At 41.5% G+C, this 17,785-nt stretch overlaps 3 protein-coding genes across 3 annotated transcripts; 1 reads left to right on the top strand and 2 right to left on the bottom strand.

Moving 5' to 3' along the window:
* The first annotated feature begins 944 nt into the window (after positions 1 to 944).
* On the top strand, positions 945 to 1,948 carry LOC130625182 (uncharacterized). Its single transcript, XM_057440248.1, has 2 exons — positions 945 to 1,724; positions 1,826 to 1,948. The coding sequence occupies exons 1-2, from the start codon at positions 945 to 947 to the stop codon at positions 1,946 to 1,948; spliced, it is 903 nt and encodes a 300-aa protein (XP_057296231.1).
* A 3,521-nt stretch (positions 1,949 to 5,469) lies between these two features.
* LOC130625181 (uncharacterized) lies at positions 5,470 to 6,388 on the bottom strand. The gene is made up of 2 exons (XM_057440247.1): positions 6,243 to 6,388; positions 5,470 to 6,037 (listed from the first exon to the last, which is right to left on the bottom strand). The coding sequence occupies exons 1-2, from the start codon at positions 6,386 to 6,388 to the stop codon at positions 5,470 to 5,472; spliced, it is 714 nt and encodes a 237-aa protein (XP_057296230.1).
* A 2,167-nt stretch (positions 6,389 to 8,555) lies between these two features.
* On the bottom strand, positions 8,556 to 8,987 carry LOC130625180 (uncharacterized). Its single transcript, XM_057440246.1, has one exon. The coding sequence runs from the start codon at positions 8,985 to 8,987 to the stop codon at positions 8,556 to 8,558; it is 432 nt and encodes a 143-aa protein (XP_057296229.1).
* Between the last annotated feature and the right edge of the window lie 8,798 nt (positions 8,988 to 17,785).

The raw sequence follows: 17,785 nt of genomic DNA, 5'->3' as shown, positions 1-17,785 counted from the left end.
ACATCGGTTGTATAGCAGAGAATACTGAAAAATACATAAGCTTCAACGTGAAAATCAAGGTACTTCTTGCGGGTATGGGTGACGGAAAAATTTATAAAAAGATAGAGATTAGGTTCATCGATAGATGCCGATTAATGCCATCCAGCCTGAATAAATTGGCAAGCAACCTCACTGACGAACAGTGCAAAAATCTCCGCTGGTTTTTCAACAAGGATGATACATTTCAATTCATGCGTAGAAAGGGTGTCTATCCGTACGAGTACATGGATGATTGGCAACGATTTGAAGAGTTGGAGTTACCACCAAGGGATGCCTTTTACAGCAAGCTGAACATGAATGGGATTAGTGATGAAGATTACGAGCATGCGAAAAAAGTATGGAATCGTATCACCCCAGAGGGTGATTATGTTACCATGGGGGACTACCACTATGTGTATCTTAAGACAGACGTCCTGGTACTGGCAGATGTTTTCGAAACGTTCCGGGGTGTGTGTCTAACAAACTACAAGCTTGATCCTGCGCATTTTTACAGTGCACCCGATTTGGCATGTAAGGCGGCACTTAAGCATACCGGGATTAGGTTAGAGCTCCTCACAGATCCTGACATGCTATTAATGTTCGAGCAAGGTATCAGGGGAGGTTTAACCCAGGCGGTACACCGGTATGCGAGAGCTAACAATAAGTATATAGGAGACCGGTATAACCCGGATGTTGAGACATCATGCCTGCAGTACCTTGACGCGAACAGCCTGTACGGATGGGCCATGCGTCAAGACCTACCAACAGATGGTTTTAAATGGATCTCCAACATTTGAGAATTTACAGAAAAACGAATCGCGAAACTCGTCGAAAAGAACAAGTATGGATACTTGCTCGAGGTAGATATCGACTATCCCAAGAGGTTGCATGATAAACATAATGAGTTACCATTTTTACCTGAACGCATGACGATCAACAAAGTCGAGAAACTGGTACCAAATTTGAAAAACAAGCCTGTGTACGTGGTACATATTAGAGCTCTACACGAAGCCATAAAGCATGGGCTTGAACTGAAGAAAGTACATAGGGTCATTCAATTTAATCAAAAGCCATGGCTTAGGGGATACATAGATCACAACACGGGGTTGAGGACTGCTGCCAAAAATGAGTTTGAGAGGGATTTCTACAAGCTCATGAACCTCTCGGTGTTCGGTAAAACTATGGAGAACTTTAGGAATCATCGTAACATTCAGCTGGTCACCAACGAGGAAAAATATATGAAGCTTGTGATGAATCCATACTTTAAAGGTGGAAGCCGGTTCAGTAAACACCTCCTAGGCGTTAAAATGGGGAAGACGGAGGTCAAAATGAACAAGCTTGTATACATAGGACAGGCAATACTAGATATATCAAAATTAATTATTTACGAGTTCCATTATGATTTCATGTTACCGAAGTATGGTAGCAAGCTGCAGCTCTGTTACATGGACACAGACAGCTTCGTTTACCACATTCGAACAGAAGACTTTTATCGTGACATTGCGCAGGATGTTGAGAAACGATTCGATACGAGTGCCTATAATTCAGATAATGGGAGACCTCTTCCTCTGGGGAAGAACAAAAAAGTCGTCGACCTCATGAAGGATGAATTAAGTGGAAAAATTATGACCGAGTTTATCACCTGGAGAGCAAAACTCTATACCTATGAGGGCCTTGCAAAAGAGAGGGTGACAGGAAAGCGAAAGGTGTGAAGAAGTGCGTTACGAAGAAGTACATCACCTTTGACGACTATAGGCGATGCTTGGAGGAGGGCGGTGATATATACAAAAGTCAGGTCTTATTTCAGAACAAGAAGCATCAAATATACACCCAAAAGGTGAACAAATTAGCCTTAAACAGGGCAGACGATAAAAGGCTCGTGCAACAAGATCATATTTTAAAACTGGTCCGTGGACACTGCCGCCGGTAGACACCCGAGAATAAAAACCATGGAAGTGTGTCTACTAATCGCTATACTTCCACCTTATGCCCTGATCGCATTTTGTGTTTTTTTCGTTACAAAAAGCTATTAATAAAGATGTCATAACTTGCACAAATGTTTGACACCTCCGCAGAATCAACCTATGAGCACGTTAAAAAACCAATGGATAAACACCAGGTCTTGAAAGATGCCCTGCATAGGGGCAAGGGTCATCTTCTACCCAAAAAATGCACAGAGGAGTTTATCGACAAGGCTCCCGATGAGGCGGTAGAAAAGGTATATGCCGAGTACGTACAACGTCAAGTTCGGGAGAAGACGGATAAGGCGTTGACTACCCATGTGGTCAGCCTATATGCAAAAATGATTGGAAATTTCGTTGATATCGACTATGTGGAGGGCATCCGGCAAGACATTGAGAAAGATCCAATTATCAGAGATGCCATGGCGGACCTGGGCGTACTCGTGTACTGTACAATTGGTAGATGTCTGGCACCCATCTTAGTAGCAAGACACACGGTCCGGCATATGAGCAAGAAAGAGGATGGGGCGGAGACTAAGGAATATAATTGATGATGTAAAATTTATCTTATAGCCCTGAATGGCTATAAGATAAATGAGTCAAGAACCGAGACAAGAAGAGCGAATCATTACAAAACCAGTGAAGCATCCAGGGAGAGTGGCGCAGGGACACAAGTTGGCGGCACTGATGAAGAAGAGGAAGGAAGAACTTAGGCAACAAGAGCGTATTGTAGAGCCTACAGTCAAAGCCTCTTCTGGGGCAAGTTCCGTACAGTCAGTCTACATGTACGGTGTAGGGACGCTTGCCGTGCTCGCGATAGCTGTTGGCGTCTATTATCAATTTAAAAGCAAAAATGATGGAGAATCTCACAAGCCAGCGACTCATCCAGAGCCTCAACAGGGTAAAGCCCAGCCTCAGATTGACATCTTTAAGATGCATTGAATTTTTTTCGGTAAAAAATTAACACTAAATAAATTAGTAAGGCAACACCTCACGTGGATAGCAACATTAGCCCGAAGGAAAAAGAAATCCTGGACATGCTCTACAAAACAGTTGTAGACCTTAGTTCCACATTTGCCTATGCCCTGGTAGGTAAAAAGTTCCTGAGTATAACAAGACTATCTACCAAGATGGATACAAACGATGTCCTAAAAATGGTTGCCTATTTTGCTGCAGGGAGAGCAAGTCGCGAAATGGTCGTCGGGAAAGGCTGGATTCCCGCGTCCATATTCCCTAAGCCTAAATGAGCGTCTAGTAAAACTCGTGTTTGTCCCTAAGGACAAAAACGAGTCAATATGGAGGAGGCTAAGAAATGTTCAAAGTGTTGACTTTTTTTTTCTATGAACAATTTCAAGATTAAGCGTAATGGTCAACGAACAAAACAATGCACCAAATGTTTGGCTGACAACAAAGCGTCAAAGGAGCGCACAAGCAACCGACCCTGCATGGCTCTACATGAAAACACGGAGGTCATAGCTATACTGCGGGCCCATACTGAAGCTCAGTTTTTGGAAGGGATGGACTTAGAAAATTACGAATTTTTGCATATTAATCACAAGCTGCCATTCAAGTATCAAGAAACTGGTAATGCTCCGACGCTTGCTGAGGTTGCTAAAATTTTACACAAACACGGGACGAATCTCGGAATAGGCGTGAAATAATAAATGGATCCAATCAGAATAGATAGAGAAATTAAAGGTACCCAGCAAGATGAGAATTATCTACGTCTTTACACTCATGTTCACTCATGTTCACATCCGTCATTGTGCCTCGGTACATTGAGCTGTTGAAAACACCGATCGAAATACCTTTTTTTAACCTCGCACTCTGCCCTGTCAGCCAGAAAAGGAGGGCTTGTTAAGAGATATCGCAAGGTACTGCGGTACCTAGATGGTAAGATAGTAGTGCTTGACCCCCTACCTTTCGAATATAATAGTCGAAAGACCACGTTCTGCCCCGTCTGCAGGGAGTCTTTGGTGAACAATCACGGCGGCGTATGGATTTTTTCTACCTGCGCCGCGATATATCCAAAAGTACATAATAAAAAAGGGTGTTATCAATAAATGTTAGATGTTTTGAAGGAATCTCATACGGGTTCGACAAGTTGTGGTAAGACAAAACGTGTTTTGGATTTGTTGGAAAATGAATACAGGCATCACTATCAATATATCATCATCCTATGCCCTACCCTGCAATGGAATAGATCTTATCTCGAAAGGTCCTCGCTCTGGAGGGACGAATATGTGTTCCTGATCGATCCTAAGGACCAGCTGTTTGAATGGATCCAAAAATTGTCGTCGTTACTCGCAGGTGAAGAGACTCTTTTCGTCGTGGATGACGTCATAGCCGCCGAGAGCCTCGATAAAAAAAAGGAAACCTTTGCTTGAATTGGCGGTCTCAGGTAGACACCGCAAACATGGCTACTCACGCGGTCGTACACTGCCTTGCCTAAAGATTTGAGAAGGCAGAAGGAACAGCTGTTTATGTGGTATCCAAACGAAAGATCGGATATGAAAATGATCGACGAAGAGACGAATTTGATCCCCGGTCGGACATCAAGGCCGAGCTGAAAAAATCCAAGCATGCGTGCTTGTACGTAAGGTTGGAGCACCTCAGTACTTGGAAAATGTTGGAGTGAAATCTTCTGGCTGACCCTTATATTTTAGAAATATTTTCGCAACTTTCGCTCTTCAACGCCGTGCCCGCAGCAGCCATCGAGACTCTCTTCGATGAACAAAATCGGCCTCTACTCAAAAGAGCTGATCTTGGATGGTTTTTAGGTATTGCTAATATCAAGTCTAATTTTCAATATTTGACCGAAGCACCACAACAAGGCAAGAAATTGTGGGGTGGAAGGGGGACAGTGGCACTGTCCCCCTTGGAAAAGGGAAAAACTCACACGATGTCTTCATTACATTGAATGGGGCCCTAGAGATTGCTGCCAAATCAAAAAAGTCCAAGGCTGTAGAGCTAATTACATGGCTAGCCCAAAAAGGTGTCGAAAAATTACAGGGGACAATCGAGGACGGAGATATTGCCGTCGCCATTCTCGAGGATGATCTAGAGGATAGGGATAATTAGCTCATAGTACTGGGGGATGAGCTCGAGGTACAGACCCTGGAAAATACAAGGCTTCCAGAAAGACATGTATCACATGCCCAAGATCTAGGTAAAGACAACTTCATTATAATCCATCGTAAATACAGCGCACAGGACGACGACGAGTACCATTATCTTCCCTATTACTGCACGCGTGTTCAGAGGCGCAATGTTAGCAAGAAGAGATTGTGGTTTAAGGACAACTACTCAGGCGCGGAGGAGATTGTTGTCATCGACAACCCCAACGGAATACACACCTTTAATCGGTTTGAAGAGGATGAGCAAGGATGACCTGTACGATTTAGGTGTTTCGGCATTAGATGACTAGGCAGACGCAAATTTTTACTACTCTTATAAGTAGTAAAAATTGTTGCCCCATGGCAAGTGGTACCTAATCCAGTTTAATCACCTTGTTAGGCTTCATGCTAATCATAGCAGTCTTCGTATTGTTGAGACTTTTCACGATGGTATACAAATTCTTAACCCATATACTACTAGTCTCCTCAGAGACCAACTCTTGCGCATCCTGAGGCTTGAGGAGCCTTTCAGCGAGTACCTTATTGTATGATTCGACAAAGGCCGTGAACGTATGATGATATTTAGTAGTAGCCATTTTAATATCCACCCCCTTATCCTCCAACAATTTTGTTACATCTGATTTGAACTCACTACCATTATCACATTGAAAAATCTTGGGGTATCTAAGAGGTCCAGCCTTGTAAATGTCCTTGATCATGTCCGCGACTTTACCGACCTTTTTGGTACGTAATGGCCTCGCTACGTTGTACCTCGAAGCCACGTCGACCCTTGTCAATATGTACTTGTACGTATTTCCATATACCCTGTCGTGGGGCATGTACAATATATCGAATTGATGCATGTCGTTGGGTGTTGTAATGGTGAAATGGGGATAATCGATACGTTTCGGGCCTTTGATTTGTCGTAGCCACAACAGTTGCCTAGACAGCCAATGCGTGACCTTCTTTTTTCAGAGGCAAGCTTCTGCAGCGAGCAATTTGATGGCCTTGCGTCCAGTCCAGAGATGTTCCGGCATGTAGTAAATTTGACTTAGCTTTTCCGCTTTTTCTTCGGTAACGATATGTGGTTTTGACATGTTTATTATACATGTTAAAAACGTTTTACAAATACTTGTAGGCCACAAACCCCAGAATGCTCAATGATCCAACAATGAAGGTGAGTACCCATTCGTCATGCCTTCTCCGTTCTTCCCCGCCGTGTCCCAAGAGCTTAGAAAACGAGAAGTTGGTACCACTAAAGGCCAATGCGTTTATTAGGGCCCCTCCTGCCATGATTTCCAAGGTTGCCATTTATTTTTAGTACTTCGGGCTTGCTCGGAAATCGATAAATAACGCGTACCGTTCATTGAAAAACTGGTGAATCGTGACGTTAGAGTTGTGACTACCAAAAAGGTTCACGATCTGTTCGAGATTAACCTTGGGAAGCATCGCGTGACTATAAAATTCGTTGGGCTTCCCTTCCACCGTGACTCTTATCTTCTCAATCTTGGGATTGTAGAAGACCTCGTTGACGCCTGAATAGGCCTTCACTTTTGAAGGGTCTATAAAGATTAGTAAGACACCCTTCAAGGACTTGGCAGGAGTGTCTATTTGATGGTTGTAGCTGGTATCAGCCTTTTTCATGGTGACCACCTTGCTTGATATTGGTGATCTTGTAGGCAGCTGCCGTAGATCCAAAGGCTGCCGTACCCCCATCTTTGATAACGTCACCATGCGGTGCGAAATGCAGGACGAACTGGAGTCTGTCATATAAACCCGCTGGATAAAAGGGTAGGTCTCCGGTGAGTTCAAACATCTTGCCTATTGCTAGGTGTTGCCATACGCCACAACAATGGCTTTCTCCTCATCCCAGTAGACTGAGAAGGTGTTAAAATCAGATATGTTTTGCACCTAGTTGCCATTCAAAGTGATGCGTAGGTCTCGCACCAGACTTTTGCCGATATTTGAAACGATCGTGCGTTTTGTATTGGTAGCCGTCACTTCCAGGTCAAACAGTAACTTGATAGACCCTGGGAAAATAACCTCGTCCTGTCGCATATTGGGGATATCAACGTATAGGTCTTCGCCCTGATTAATCGTGCTTGGTATATTACTGATCTGTACGCGCTGTTTTCTACCTTTAATACCGAAGAGCTGCTTCGTCTCCGCGTATGGGTCCAATGTAGTTCCAAATGCACTCATTTTATTATATAAAAATTTAAATAAATGGATAACCCTAACTTTACGAGTGAAGATGATATTGGGGGGGGGGGGTGATAAACATGAAGACGATGAAGATGATGAAGATCATCCATCAACGCAACAACTTCCATCAACGCCAGGGCCTTCAACGTCAGGACAACAACAGCAGAGAGACATCAGGAGTATGGCCAGGAGGACATTATTGGAATCGAAGGTTGACGCCCTTTATAGACAGCTTAAAAAAATTTGAAATCCGCGAAACATTACGATAATTTCCGAATGGATAAAGGCAACCAACTTTTTATTAAAGAAATAGTGATAGGGAAAAAAATATATATTTAAAAATTGCTTACGAATAAGGATGGTACATTTCCAACTATTAAACAGCTCCTAGTTTTGTTAGGTAAGAATCTTTTGCAAGCCATAGGTTTTGACAACTATCAAATGCCCAACAAAGGTAGTAAAGCAATGGTTCGTTCACTTTCGCTAGAGGTTGATGTTATGGTGAAGAATGATGAAAAGAAGGAAGCTGTCAGGGTAATAGGGTAAAAGATTGATGATATCGAGGGCGAAGATATGGACAAACAAAGTTGTAGATGATACAGAAAGACTTATACAAGACATTTTGTTTGTTGACCTCAATGACGGTGAAATAAAAGTATTAGGCCTCGAAATTCAAACCTTACATGATAACATTAAAAAATTGAAGGGTAAGATGATTTCGTATGATAGTGAGATCGGCAAAGAAAAGGCTAAGGTAAAACAACTCAAGAAGCAGAAAGCCGGGGCAACCGGGGGACAAAGGGACAACTTAAAGAGGAAAATCACCGACCTTGAGGAAAAAATTGAAAAATCGAAGGAGAAAAAAAGGCTGTGATGGATAAGCACGGACTACTTTCCTCGAAAATTTACAGCCAGCTGAAGAATATCAAGGAAACCCCGATGAAAATTGCTGAAGATGATACGTCTCTGTTGGAAAAACTCAAAATCCTCTTCAAAGAGCAGGGTCTAACTATAGCAAGTATCGTCTCGACTGTTGGTCTACTGATTTCTACCATTGTACTTGCAGTTACGGGAGGAAGTGCCGCGACAGGCGCAGGAGGAAGTGCCGCGGCGGGTGCGGGAAAAGGGTTTGTAGAGAAGCGGCTTGAAAGGCGGAAAATTCCTAAAATACCTATCAGGTAAGGCAGGTGCTGCATTACACGGGATTATTGGTACCGTAGTCTCATTCTTTCTCAGGGTAGCGTCACATTAGACCTTACTTAAGCCAGATGTACCCTATGATGAGCCCTACCCCTGCCGTGATTAATGCAGTCTTGGTATCCTCATGTTCTTCCCCCTCTAGGGGTTGTTCAGGGAATGTAGTATGTATATGAGGCGTAGCATGCTCGGGAGGTATAGGTGGTATATCCTGTGTAGTATGTATAGGTATTTTGATAGTATGCCTAGGAGGCGTAGCATGTTTTGGAGGTGTAGTATGCCTAGAGGGTGTAGTAGGCTTAAGTGGCGTGGTGTATTTAGGTGGTGTAGTATGTATAGGTGTTTTGATAGTATGCCTAGGGGGTGCGGCTGCCGCATGTTTGACAATAGGCTTGTTATTCACGTCAGCTTGGACCCCAACGTTTACGTTGGCAGGTGCAATTAAGATATTGTTGTTGTAACCCTCAATTTTACCGATACGCAAGTTCATATCACAAGGCAACATGAGATGCTGGGCATGACGGAAAAATTGACTGGAGTTCTGGCATATTGAAGCCCTTTTTGAAATTGTGTGATGTCCCGGCCGACATTCTCTTCTCTACGCACCATGGCTTCAAATTTTTGTAAAAAAGAGTCTGTCTGGCCGTATAGATGTCAGCCCCAGACCCGAGTAAGGATGCCTTTGCCCCCGCCTGCGACCCAAGCAACAAGACGACGTAGACGCGAATACTCTCGCTTAGCTTGGTCAGACCTTTCGACGACAAACCCTGACTTGTCGGAATGATGAATTTGGCCCAATCACCATCAATCTGAGGCCACCATGAATCGTTGGTGAGTGACGACATGACGGCCTTGAATTTGTACAGGTTATTGGGGTCTGCACCGTATTCGCGGCATACTTGTGCATATCCAGAGGTTGGGTAGGGTTATTTGTACTGGTCAAACCCATCGTCATACAGCATGGGTACCTTCATCCTGGTAAGGATGCGGCGCATGTGGTAATAGATGTGAAATTCAAAAATAGAGTTGACAAGGGGTACGGAGCCCGTCATGTGCTTAGCGGAGATACCTAATGCCGTCGTTGCACAGTGGGTAGCGAAATTAACCTGGATATTTCAGTAGTCCAAGGCTTGTCCTGTCCAACCCACTCTGGCAGGGTCATTAAGGTAGGTTGTTTTAACTTTGATGGCATATTTAGTAAACTCGGGGAATACCACGGAAATATGTGATTCTGTGGAGACATGTAGGTCCTAATGCTCTAGGCTTGTAATACCAAGTGGTCATTCTCCCCTGTTGGATTTGTACTTTGCCTTGGGCTTGTACGAAAACATGTTCATCCTTTCTTAAAAGAAAGGATGAAGAAACTCTACATCACCGATATTGAAAAACCTACGATTTTTGAAGACTATCTAGGATAGCTCTAAAATTCATTAGTATTCGACTTATGTGGTTGAACATTTATACCAACAATGACTTTACGATTCGTAAAGTGGGGCCTGATCAGAGGACTACTAGGATCGAAATTATGAACGGTCTGTACAAGATCGAGGATTTGGCGACTATCGTCAACAGTCAGGCAGAGGACAAGATTAAGCTGTTTGTTTTGAAAAATGGACTCTGTAGGCTCCGTGTCAGCGATGGCTATACGGTTGTAATTCATCGACAACTGCAAGAGCTCTTAGGTCTTCCATACGACTCCAGTAAGAAGTACTACACGAGCGGTGACTACGATGCAGTCTACAGGACTGACGCTTACATTCGGCTACGACTCGTTTGCCCCCAGTTGGATGAAGACCACTGCCTACTAAATGGTAAAAAGTCGAAAATTATGGCCTTGCTTCCTACAAAAGAGTTAACTGCTTAGGGGACATGCTGACCTGGAGTTTTGACACTCCGATCTACCTACCCTTAAAATGCTCTACGGATCGCCTTGAGTTCATGTTAACAGACGAATATTACCACGACAAAAATGTATCCTTCACCGGGATTACGATGCATTTACTCATAGAATAAAGATGAACGATGTGAGCAAATTGTATCCAAATTTGCCAAGCGCACCTGTGGAAAGCGCGGACATGCAGGATAAAACTCAAAAATTAACACTTAAAAAGATTGAGTAAATAGAATAGTATCTGCGAAGTGAGATCAAGGAGCGGAACAGACTCGTAAAGAAGTTTAGAATGCATGGGAGCTCGGTACGCTTCTGTGATCATGGGTTGCTGAGTATTAGCATCATTACCTCGGGCGTTGGGATTGGGGCGTTAGCCTCGGGCCTCGAAGCTCCACTCTGTATTGCCATGGGCGGAATCACGATCGCCGTTGGGATTGACCAGACAGGTCCGAGGAACGGTGGGAAGAGGTTCGGCGTCAAATCCAAAAAGCATGAGAACATAAGACTCTATTGTTGATCTCATCTCAAAAGCAGTAGAAAATGGGGTGATTGACCATTAACCAAGACAAGCAAAAGTATATGCAGATAAAGGAACAGATGCGACAGAGGTTTAACTGTATTGTCAACTCATCAATGAACAGGAGCGTGCTCAGCTAGTTGCGAAAGGTCGGGAGGAAGGCAGAAACGATGTTTTAAAAAAACTTCAATCTGTACAGTATGCAAGCGCTACATAGAGTCTCCACCTGCTTACAAGCCTTAATTTTGTATATTTTATAGGTCTTGTATGGCCTATAAAATATATGGTTTTTTTTAATCCTCACTCAGCAACCATTCTTTTTTGAAGTCCTTATACCGACATTCCACGACCTGCACTTGTGGGTAGTAGTTTTTGCCTTGCACATACACAGATGATAGTGCCAGGATGGCACTAACTTGGCATGGCTCATCATAGGGTACTGGAAAACCGTGGAATTTAGTCGTGATCGCGTATTTAAGCTTGGTATTGATGTAACGGTCCTTTTTCACAGGCTCCGTCGTCAATTTCTCAGAGATCAACTCTTCGATTTTGTTCCAGATTTGGCGATACTTCGCAACCCAATCGGGGTAATCTTCAAAATCAAGACTCATCGCTGGTACAGCATTGGCGTTGTACCGGCTGACCCCATGCGGGGACCAGATTTTTGGTGTTTTTACTCTTAGGGCTACTACGAGGTCTCGTGTATGATACCCATACCCCACTATGAAACGTTGATCCCTACCTCCATTGGCAGGGATAGGGTCTGACACTGTTAGATAGTCCACATTAATATCGTTAATTCCTTTTCATTGTTAGATTAAGCCTCGTCCCCAGGGTATATTGGCCCCTGAGCCGTTATAACGGAGTGGCTATCAACTTCAACAACAAGCCTAAATGCCCTGGGAAGGAGGTTGCATTAGATTCAAAAAAAGATTTACCAATATCAAATCTCGCTGGTTCTTTCTTTATAGACACCGACGTTGAATCACCAAACATTCAGCTACTAACGTTGATATCTTTCTTTCTCTCCATAGCATAAATCTTCTTTCAAGTGCTCCTTTGTTATCATGTAAAGAACTTTTCAATGTCGTTCGCTATAATAACAGGTTTGGTAATACCATCAGCATTTTTAAGACGAAGGATCTGAGTGGTGATTTGTTGTCCCATAGATCAATCGCAGATGTAATTTCTGATATAAAGTCTTTTCCAAGTTTCCCATTTGGTAACGCGAAGAGATTACGTCTCCATACTGTCATCCTCACAAATACTCTTCTCGAGATCATTATTATCTTCCGTTGGATCAGGAGGACGAGGTTCAACTTCAACATTTTTTTGCTGATTTTCTTTTTCTTTACACGGTCGTTCATGATTTTCTATTTCGGCAACATTTTTGAAGATTCTTTTACAGTAATGACACAACAACAATGAAATAGCAGGATCGTTTTCGCTTTCGTTTGACATCGTTTCTACAATTTAAATAAAACTAACACGATTTGAGATCTTTCTTCGCCTTTTTTTACCAATAAAATATCACTTCAGCGACTTAGTTTGATTCTAGTCAGTAAAGAATAACTTCGTTTTCGGACGTTTATTTATTGCATCCGCCATGTTGCGTCCATAATCTGATCTTTACGCCCTTCTAGTCTTTTACATCCTGGTTAAGACTGACTTGCGTTGCGCTTGCGGCAGTGGAGTACGTATGCACATTTGTTCAAGTTTCAAAAGTGGCGCACGAATTCCGCAAGCCGTTCACATTGGCGCAAGGATTTTGTTAAAGTTTTAGCGACATGGACGAAGACGAAGCTGTAATTTGTTTAAAGTTTTATACTTTTGAAACGAAGTTACAGAAGAAAACAACATCTTTCCAAGCAAGTTTTTTTTTATTTCTGTCTTTTATATATTTATCCTGCTTATCATATAAAACAGGATATTTTCTCACAAAGCCCTAGAAAGTTTTTGTTCATTTTCTGTTGACATCTTAAAGAGTCTTCAAGTGAAAATGAAAAAAAAATCTTCCAGCTCTTTAAATTTCTTGCGTCATACTTGCGCTTTTTACGTAACGGTTGTTAGACGCCTTTAATTTTGTTGGACATTTCGCATTTTTATTTTATTTTTTATTTTTTTTTTGTTGCACCTGCTTATATTTTTAAACGTTTTGGTTTAAGCCACAATATTCTTAACTTTTTTGACAAACACTATCCTCATTACTTTTAATATGTTCTTAGCAAAAATATATAATGCCTTCATAAAATAAAGCCTACTATAAGTTACTATAACTAATGGCAATTTCTGCTACATGTAAGCTCAAAATCACAAATGTGAGTCTGAGAAGCAGGTAGTGAAGCGGCGATACACGCAGTGAAAGACCTGTTTGAAAGAGAGCAGTCTGAAGCAGTTCTCTTCGTTGACAATGCAAACGCTTTCAACAGTGTGAACAAAAACGTGCTGCTTCACAACATCTCCAACACATGGCCACCGATTGCTACATATCACTCCTTCCGCCACGTCTTGGAGGCCTTAGTCTGAAAGATGTTACTCGAACAGCAAATGAAGAATATGAAAATTCCTGTTAGGTCACGCTTCATCTAGAGAACATGATCATAAACACACAGGTAGAAGGTGGCAAGACAAAATCAGCGATTAAGGCAAATCGGAGACAAAAGCAACAAGCTAGGCTTGACAGACTACGAGAAGAAATGGCGGATGTCGAAAAACGTTTGAACAACACCAACCTTGAAAGTGGCATAGTCACCCTGCGACACAACGAACTGCGTGACATCACCGCATCACTCCTAAAAGAAGTCTGTCATGACGTAAAGACGACGCCGATCAACGGAGAGGGTATTCGAGAAGGAACAGAAAACATCCAGTAGGAAGCACGACGTCTTGACATCAGTGCTCTCAGTTTCTGGATGCCTTGCCAAAGAGTATTCTTTGACGTAAGGGTTTTTAACCTACACGCTTAGAGGTACAGGCGTTCAGAAATTAAGAGATGCTTTCAGATAACGAAAGAGAGAAGTAGCAACAGTACAATGAACGGCTGTTGCAAATCGAGAATGGTACGTTCACACCACTGGTGTTCGCTGCGAATGGTGCAATGGCAAAAGAATGCAACAGTACAACGAACGGCTGTTGCAAATCGAGAATGGTACGTTCACACCACTGGTGTTCGCTGCGAATGGTGCAATGGCAAAAGAATGCAAAGCTACAAGCTGTTAGCTGATATGATTGCAGAAAAACGAATCATTTCAAATTCGGTCGCAACCAATGTCATAAAGAATGAAGATCAGCTTTTTGCTCATAAGATTAACATTGAGGTGCATTCGCGGATCAAGATCACCGAGAGATGCGGACAATAACCTAGAAGAATTTAAACTCGCTAACAACGCGAAAATTCATCAAGAGTTATTGAGTAAAAAAAATAAAAAATATTTTATATAATGTTTGATGAAAAGACGAAGATAACAAGATTTCTAAATTAAATATTTCTAAAGTGAAGTAAATACGAAGGCACCCTCCTTTTCGGGGACCTTTCACGTAAGAGTGATTTGGATATTTTTGTATCTAGAGAATTCAAATTGTGGTCAAGGATTGAAAATTGTATATTGAGAAAAATCGTAAAGTTATTAAAGTAATCACATAAAAAGGCACCCTCCTTATCGGGGACATTTTAGGAAAGAGAAGTTTTAAATTTGTCTGAAGCTTTGAAGTACGAGCAAAAAATTGGAAAAGTGTGCACTGGATCTACACATTGATGCAACTGTACCAATAGCTTCTTTATTAAAAAAATGCTGAAGAGAAAGAAGTTCTGCTTGATACATGACAAAAAACGGATCAAAGAAATAGGTTAAAATATAACGATCTTTCTGTATTTTCTGATACGACGTCTTGTTTAAACATCAATAAATGTTTGCACTGTGCAAAGATTAGTAAAAGTACATCAGGACTGAAGCTGCACTTAAAAGATTGCGGTAAAAAAAAGTTAATTCAACATTTAGAAGACTCAAAAGCGAAATCAAATCAATCAATTGATGGGAATCAAAAAGAAGCTATTGCAATGCCATTTTAACGGCCGTTTTCCCAACTGTAATGTCAAGACCTCATCCAGCTCCTGTGTGGGAAAAGTTGACATTGGAATTTGTTTTCTGGAGACGAAATGTATTTCTCTTGCCATCTGGTACAGCTCGTAAAAAGTTTATCAAAGAACTAACTAGAACAATTGATATATGGAATAGTGACTACTCTCCATTGAAAGAAATCGCTTTGAAAGCAATGATGGTTATGCCAGCTTTGCTTCTACAAAAACCTGGCTGCAAATCGAAAGCTAAAGACCACAGTGCATGCCTAGCTACACGATTGGAACTATGGGAAATTGCATATTTTCATGCCCTTGCTAGCGAGCCACGGACAATACAGGGCAAACTACATATGAACGGAAGACAGATGGATTAAGAAAACCTCGCTAAAATGTTTGCGAAACTTATGTTTAAAGAAAAAGTAAATGCGACTTTGAAGCTTCTGGATAACATTAACACAGGAGGTATATTGCCACTGACTACGGAAACCCTGCACGAATTGAAAAAGAAACATCCTGAAGCTAGCCCAGCAACTGAGGAAGTGCTTATGACTGGTAAACTACCGTTCAGTGATCCAGCTGTATTCAACAACTTTGATGAAGATACAAGCATCAAAACAGCTTTACGTACAAGAGGTGCACGCGGGCCATTAGGTTTGGATGGCGACAGATTCTCGTCTCAAAAAGTTACGGATCGACTGGAAAAGAATTATGCGCATCTCTCGCAAAATTCGCTCGTCTTCTGTGTACCTGTAAATTAGAAACCTGGAGTTCGTCCGATAGGAGTTGGAGAAGTATTGAGGAGAATTATTGGTAAAGCAATCATCTCAATAGTCAAGCCTGAAGAAGTCTTCAACTTTGTGCAGGCCAACAAGCTGGTTGTGAAGCGGCAGTTCACGCCATAGCAGATATATTAGCAACTGATGGTATTCTTTTGGTTAATACATCAAATGCATTTAATGCATTGAATCAAAATGTCCTACTTCATAGCATCCATTATATCTATCTGGAGATTTCTACTCATGTATGAAACTGCTATTTTGTACCATCTCGTCGTTTTGTTACTGGTGGCTCCGAAATTAAATCATTAGAAGGAACCACTCAGGGTGATCCTATAGCATTGTCTATTGATGCGTTGGGCATTACACCTTTATTAGCATCTATTCGTCCTGAACCCGATCCTGACATACGTCATGTGGCATTTACCGATGATCTTGGAGGAGCAGGAAAGTTTCGAAAATTGAAAAATTGGTGGGACAAAATTGTTGAGGTCGGTCCAAAATTAGGATATTATCCCAATGCTTTAAAATCTTGGCTGATAGTAAAGTCTGAAGCAAAAAGAGTTGAAGCAGAGAATATTTTTGAAAACACAAATGTAAATATTATGGTACAAGAAAGAAAGTACCTCGGAAGTTTTGTTGACAGCGAGGAAGAAAAAATCTGAATACACAAGCAATTTAGTGAATGAATGGTGTGATCAGCTTCTTCTAATCTCCAACATTGCAAAAAACCAACCACAAGCAGCTTTTACATCTTTTAAAAGTGGCTTTAAAGACAAGATAACCTACTTCATTAGAACGTTTCCTGAATTCATTCGCTGATGGTCACATATGTTCTTCTGACAAAAGACTTCTTTTGTCATTACCTGCTAGGATGGGTGGACTTGTTTTGCCAATCTTTGCAGATACAGCCCCGGAAGAGTATCAGAACTCAATTTGGGTAACTACACAACTGGTTGGCAACATTAAACAACAAAAATCAGTGAATTCCATTGATTTGGGAAAAATGAAAAAGGTGAAACGTGAAATTGGAAAGGAACGTGAAGAAAATAGATCAACTATGTTATCACAATTGAGAGAAAGATTGAATAAAGAGGATATTAGGGCGAACGACCTGGCTACCATGAGAGGCGCTTCATCTTGGCTTACCACTCTGCCCCTGGAGTCAGAGAAATTTGTTCTATACAAAAGTTTTTCGACGCAATTAATCTCAGATACAGATGGCCTCTTAAATATCTACCTTCAATTTGTCCATGCAATAAAGTTTTTAGTGTAGATCATGCCATGTCTTGCCCAAAAGGTGGATTTTTATACATGAGACATGATTAAATGAAAGATTCGATCGCCAATCTTTTGCAAGAAACATGCAAAGACGTTGAGATAGAGCCGCGACTAATCCCTCTGACTGGAGAAGCTCTTCCACCAAATGCTATTCAAGGGGATGAAGCTAGATTAGATATTGCAGCTAGAAGTTTCTTGCAACGTGGTCAAAGAGCATTCTTTGATGTAAAGGTTTTCAACCCATTCTCTTCAAGCTATGTTAACCAGAATCTTCAGAAGGTATTTTGCAACAATGAAAAAGAGAAGAAACGAAAATACAACCAACGAGTGATTGAAATAGGGCACGGCTCATTTACTCCTTTGGTGTTTTCGAGTTATGGTGGTTGTAGTCGTAAGGCAGAACGATTCGTTAAAGAACTTGAAGGTGTTGTGATGAGCTGGTTACAAACGAAAATATCATTCACGCTATTAAAATCAGCAATCTTGTGTATAAGAGGATCGAGAACTTTGAAAAGGAATGACATGCCAACTGATCCATCAAACATCCTTATATCCCAGTCAGTTGGTAGAATTGACATGTAAACGAGAACGCAACGTACCGTTGAATATTTTTTTTTTTTATTTCTTATTTTTTGTTTTTGTTTTTGGCTAAAGCATAATTTGTACATTATATTATATAATAAAAAAGTATTTTGTACCAATATATGTAAGATGGCTTAACCTTTCATTGGCTTAACCTTTGATT

The sequence above is a fragment of the Hydractinia symbiolongicarpus genome, chromosome 14, assembly GCF_029227915.1.
Source record: "Hydractinia symbiolongicarpus strain clone_291-10 chromosome 14, HSymV2.1, whole genome shotgun sequence".
Lineage (NCBI taxonomy): Eukaryota > Metazoa > Cnidaria > Hydrozoa > Anthoathecata > Hydractiniidae > Hydractinia > Hydractinia symbiolongicarpus.
Note: the sequence above shows the minus strand (reverse complement) of the source record. Positions and strands in the feature narration are given on the sequence as shown.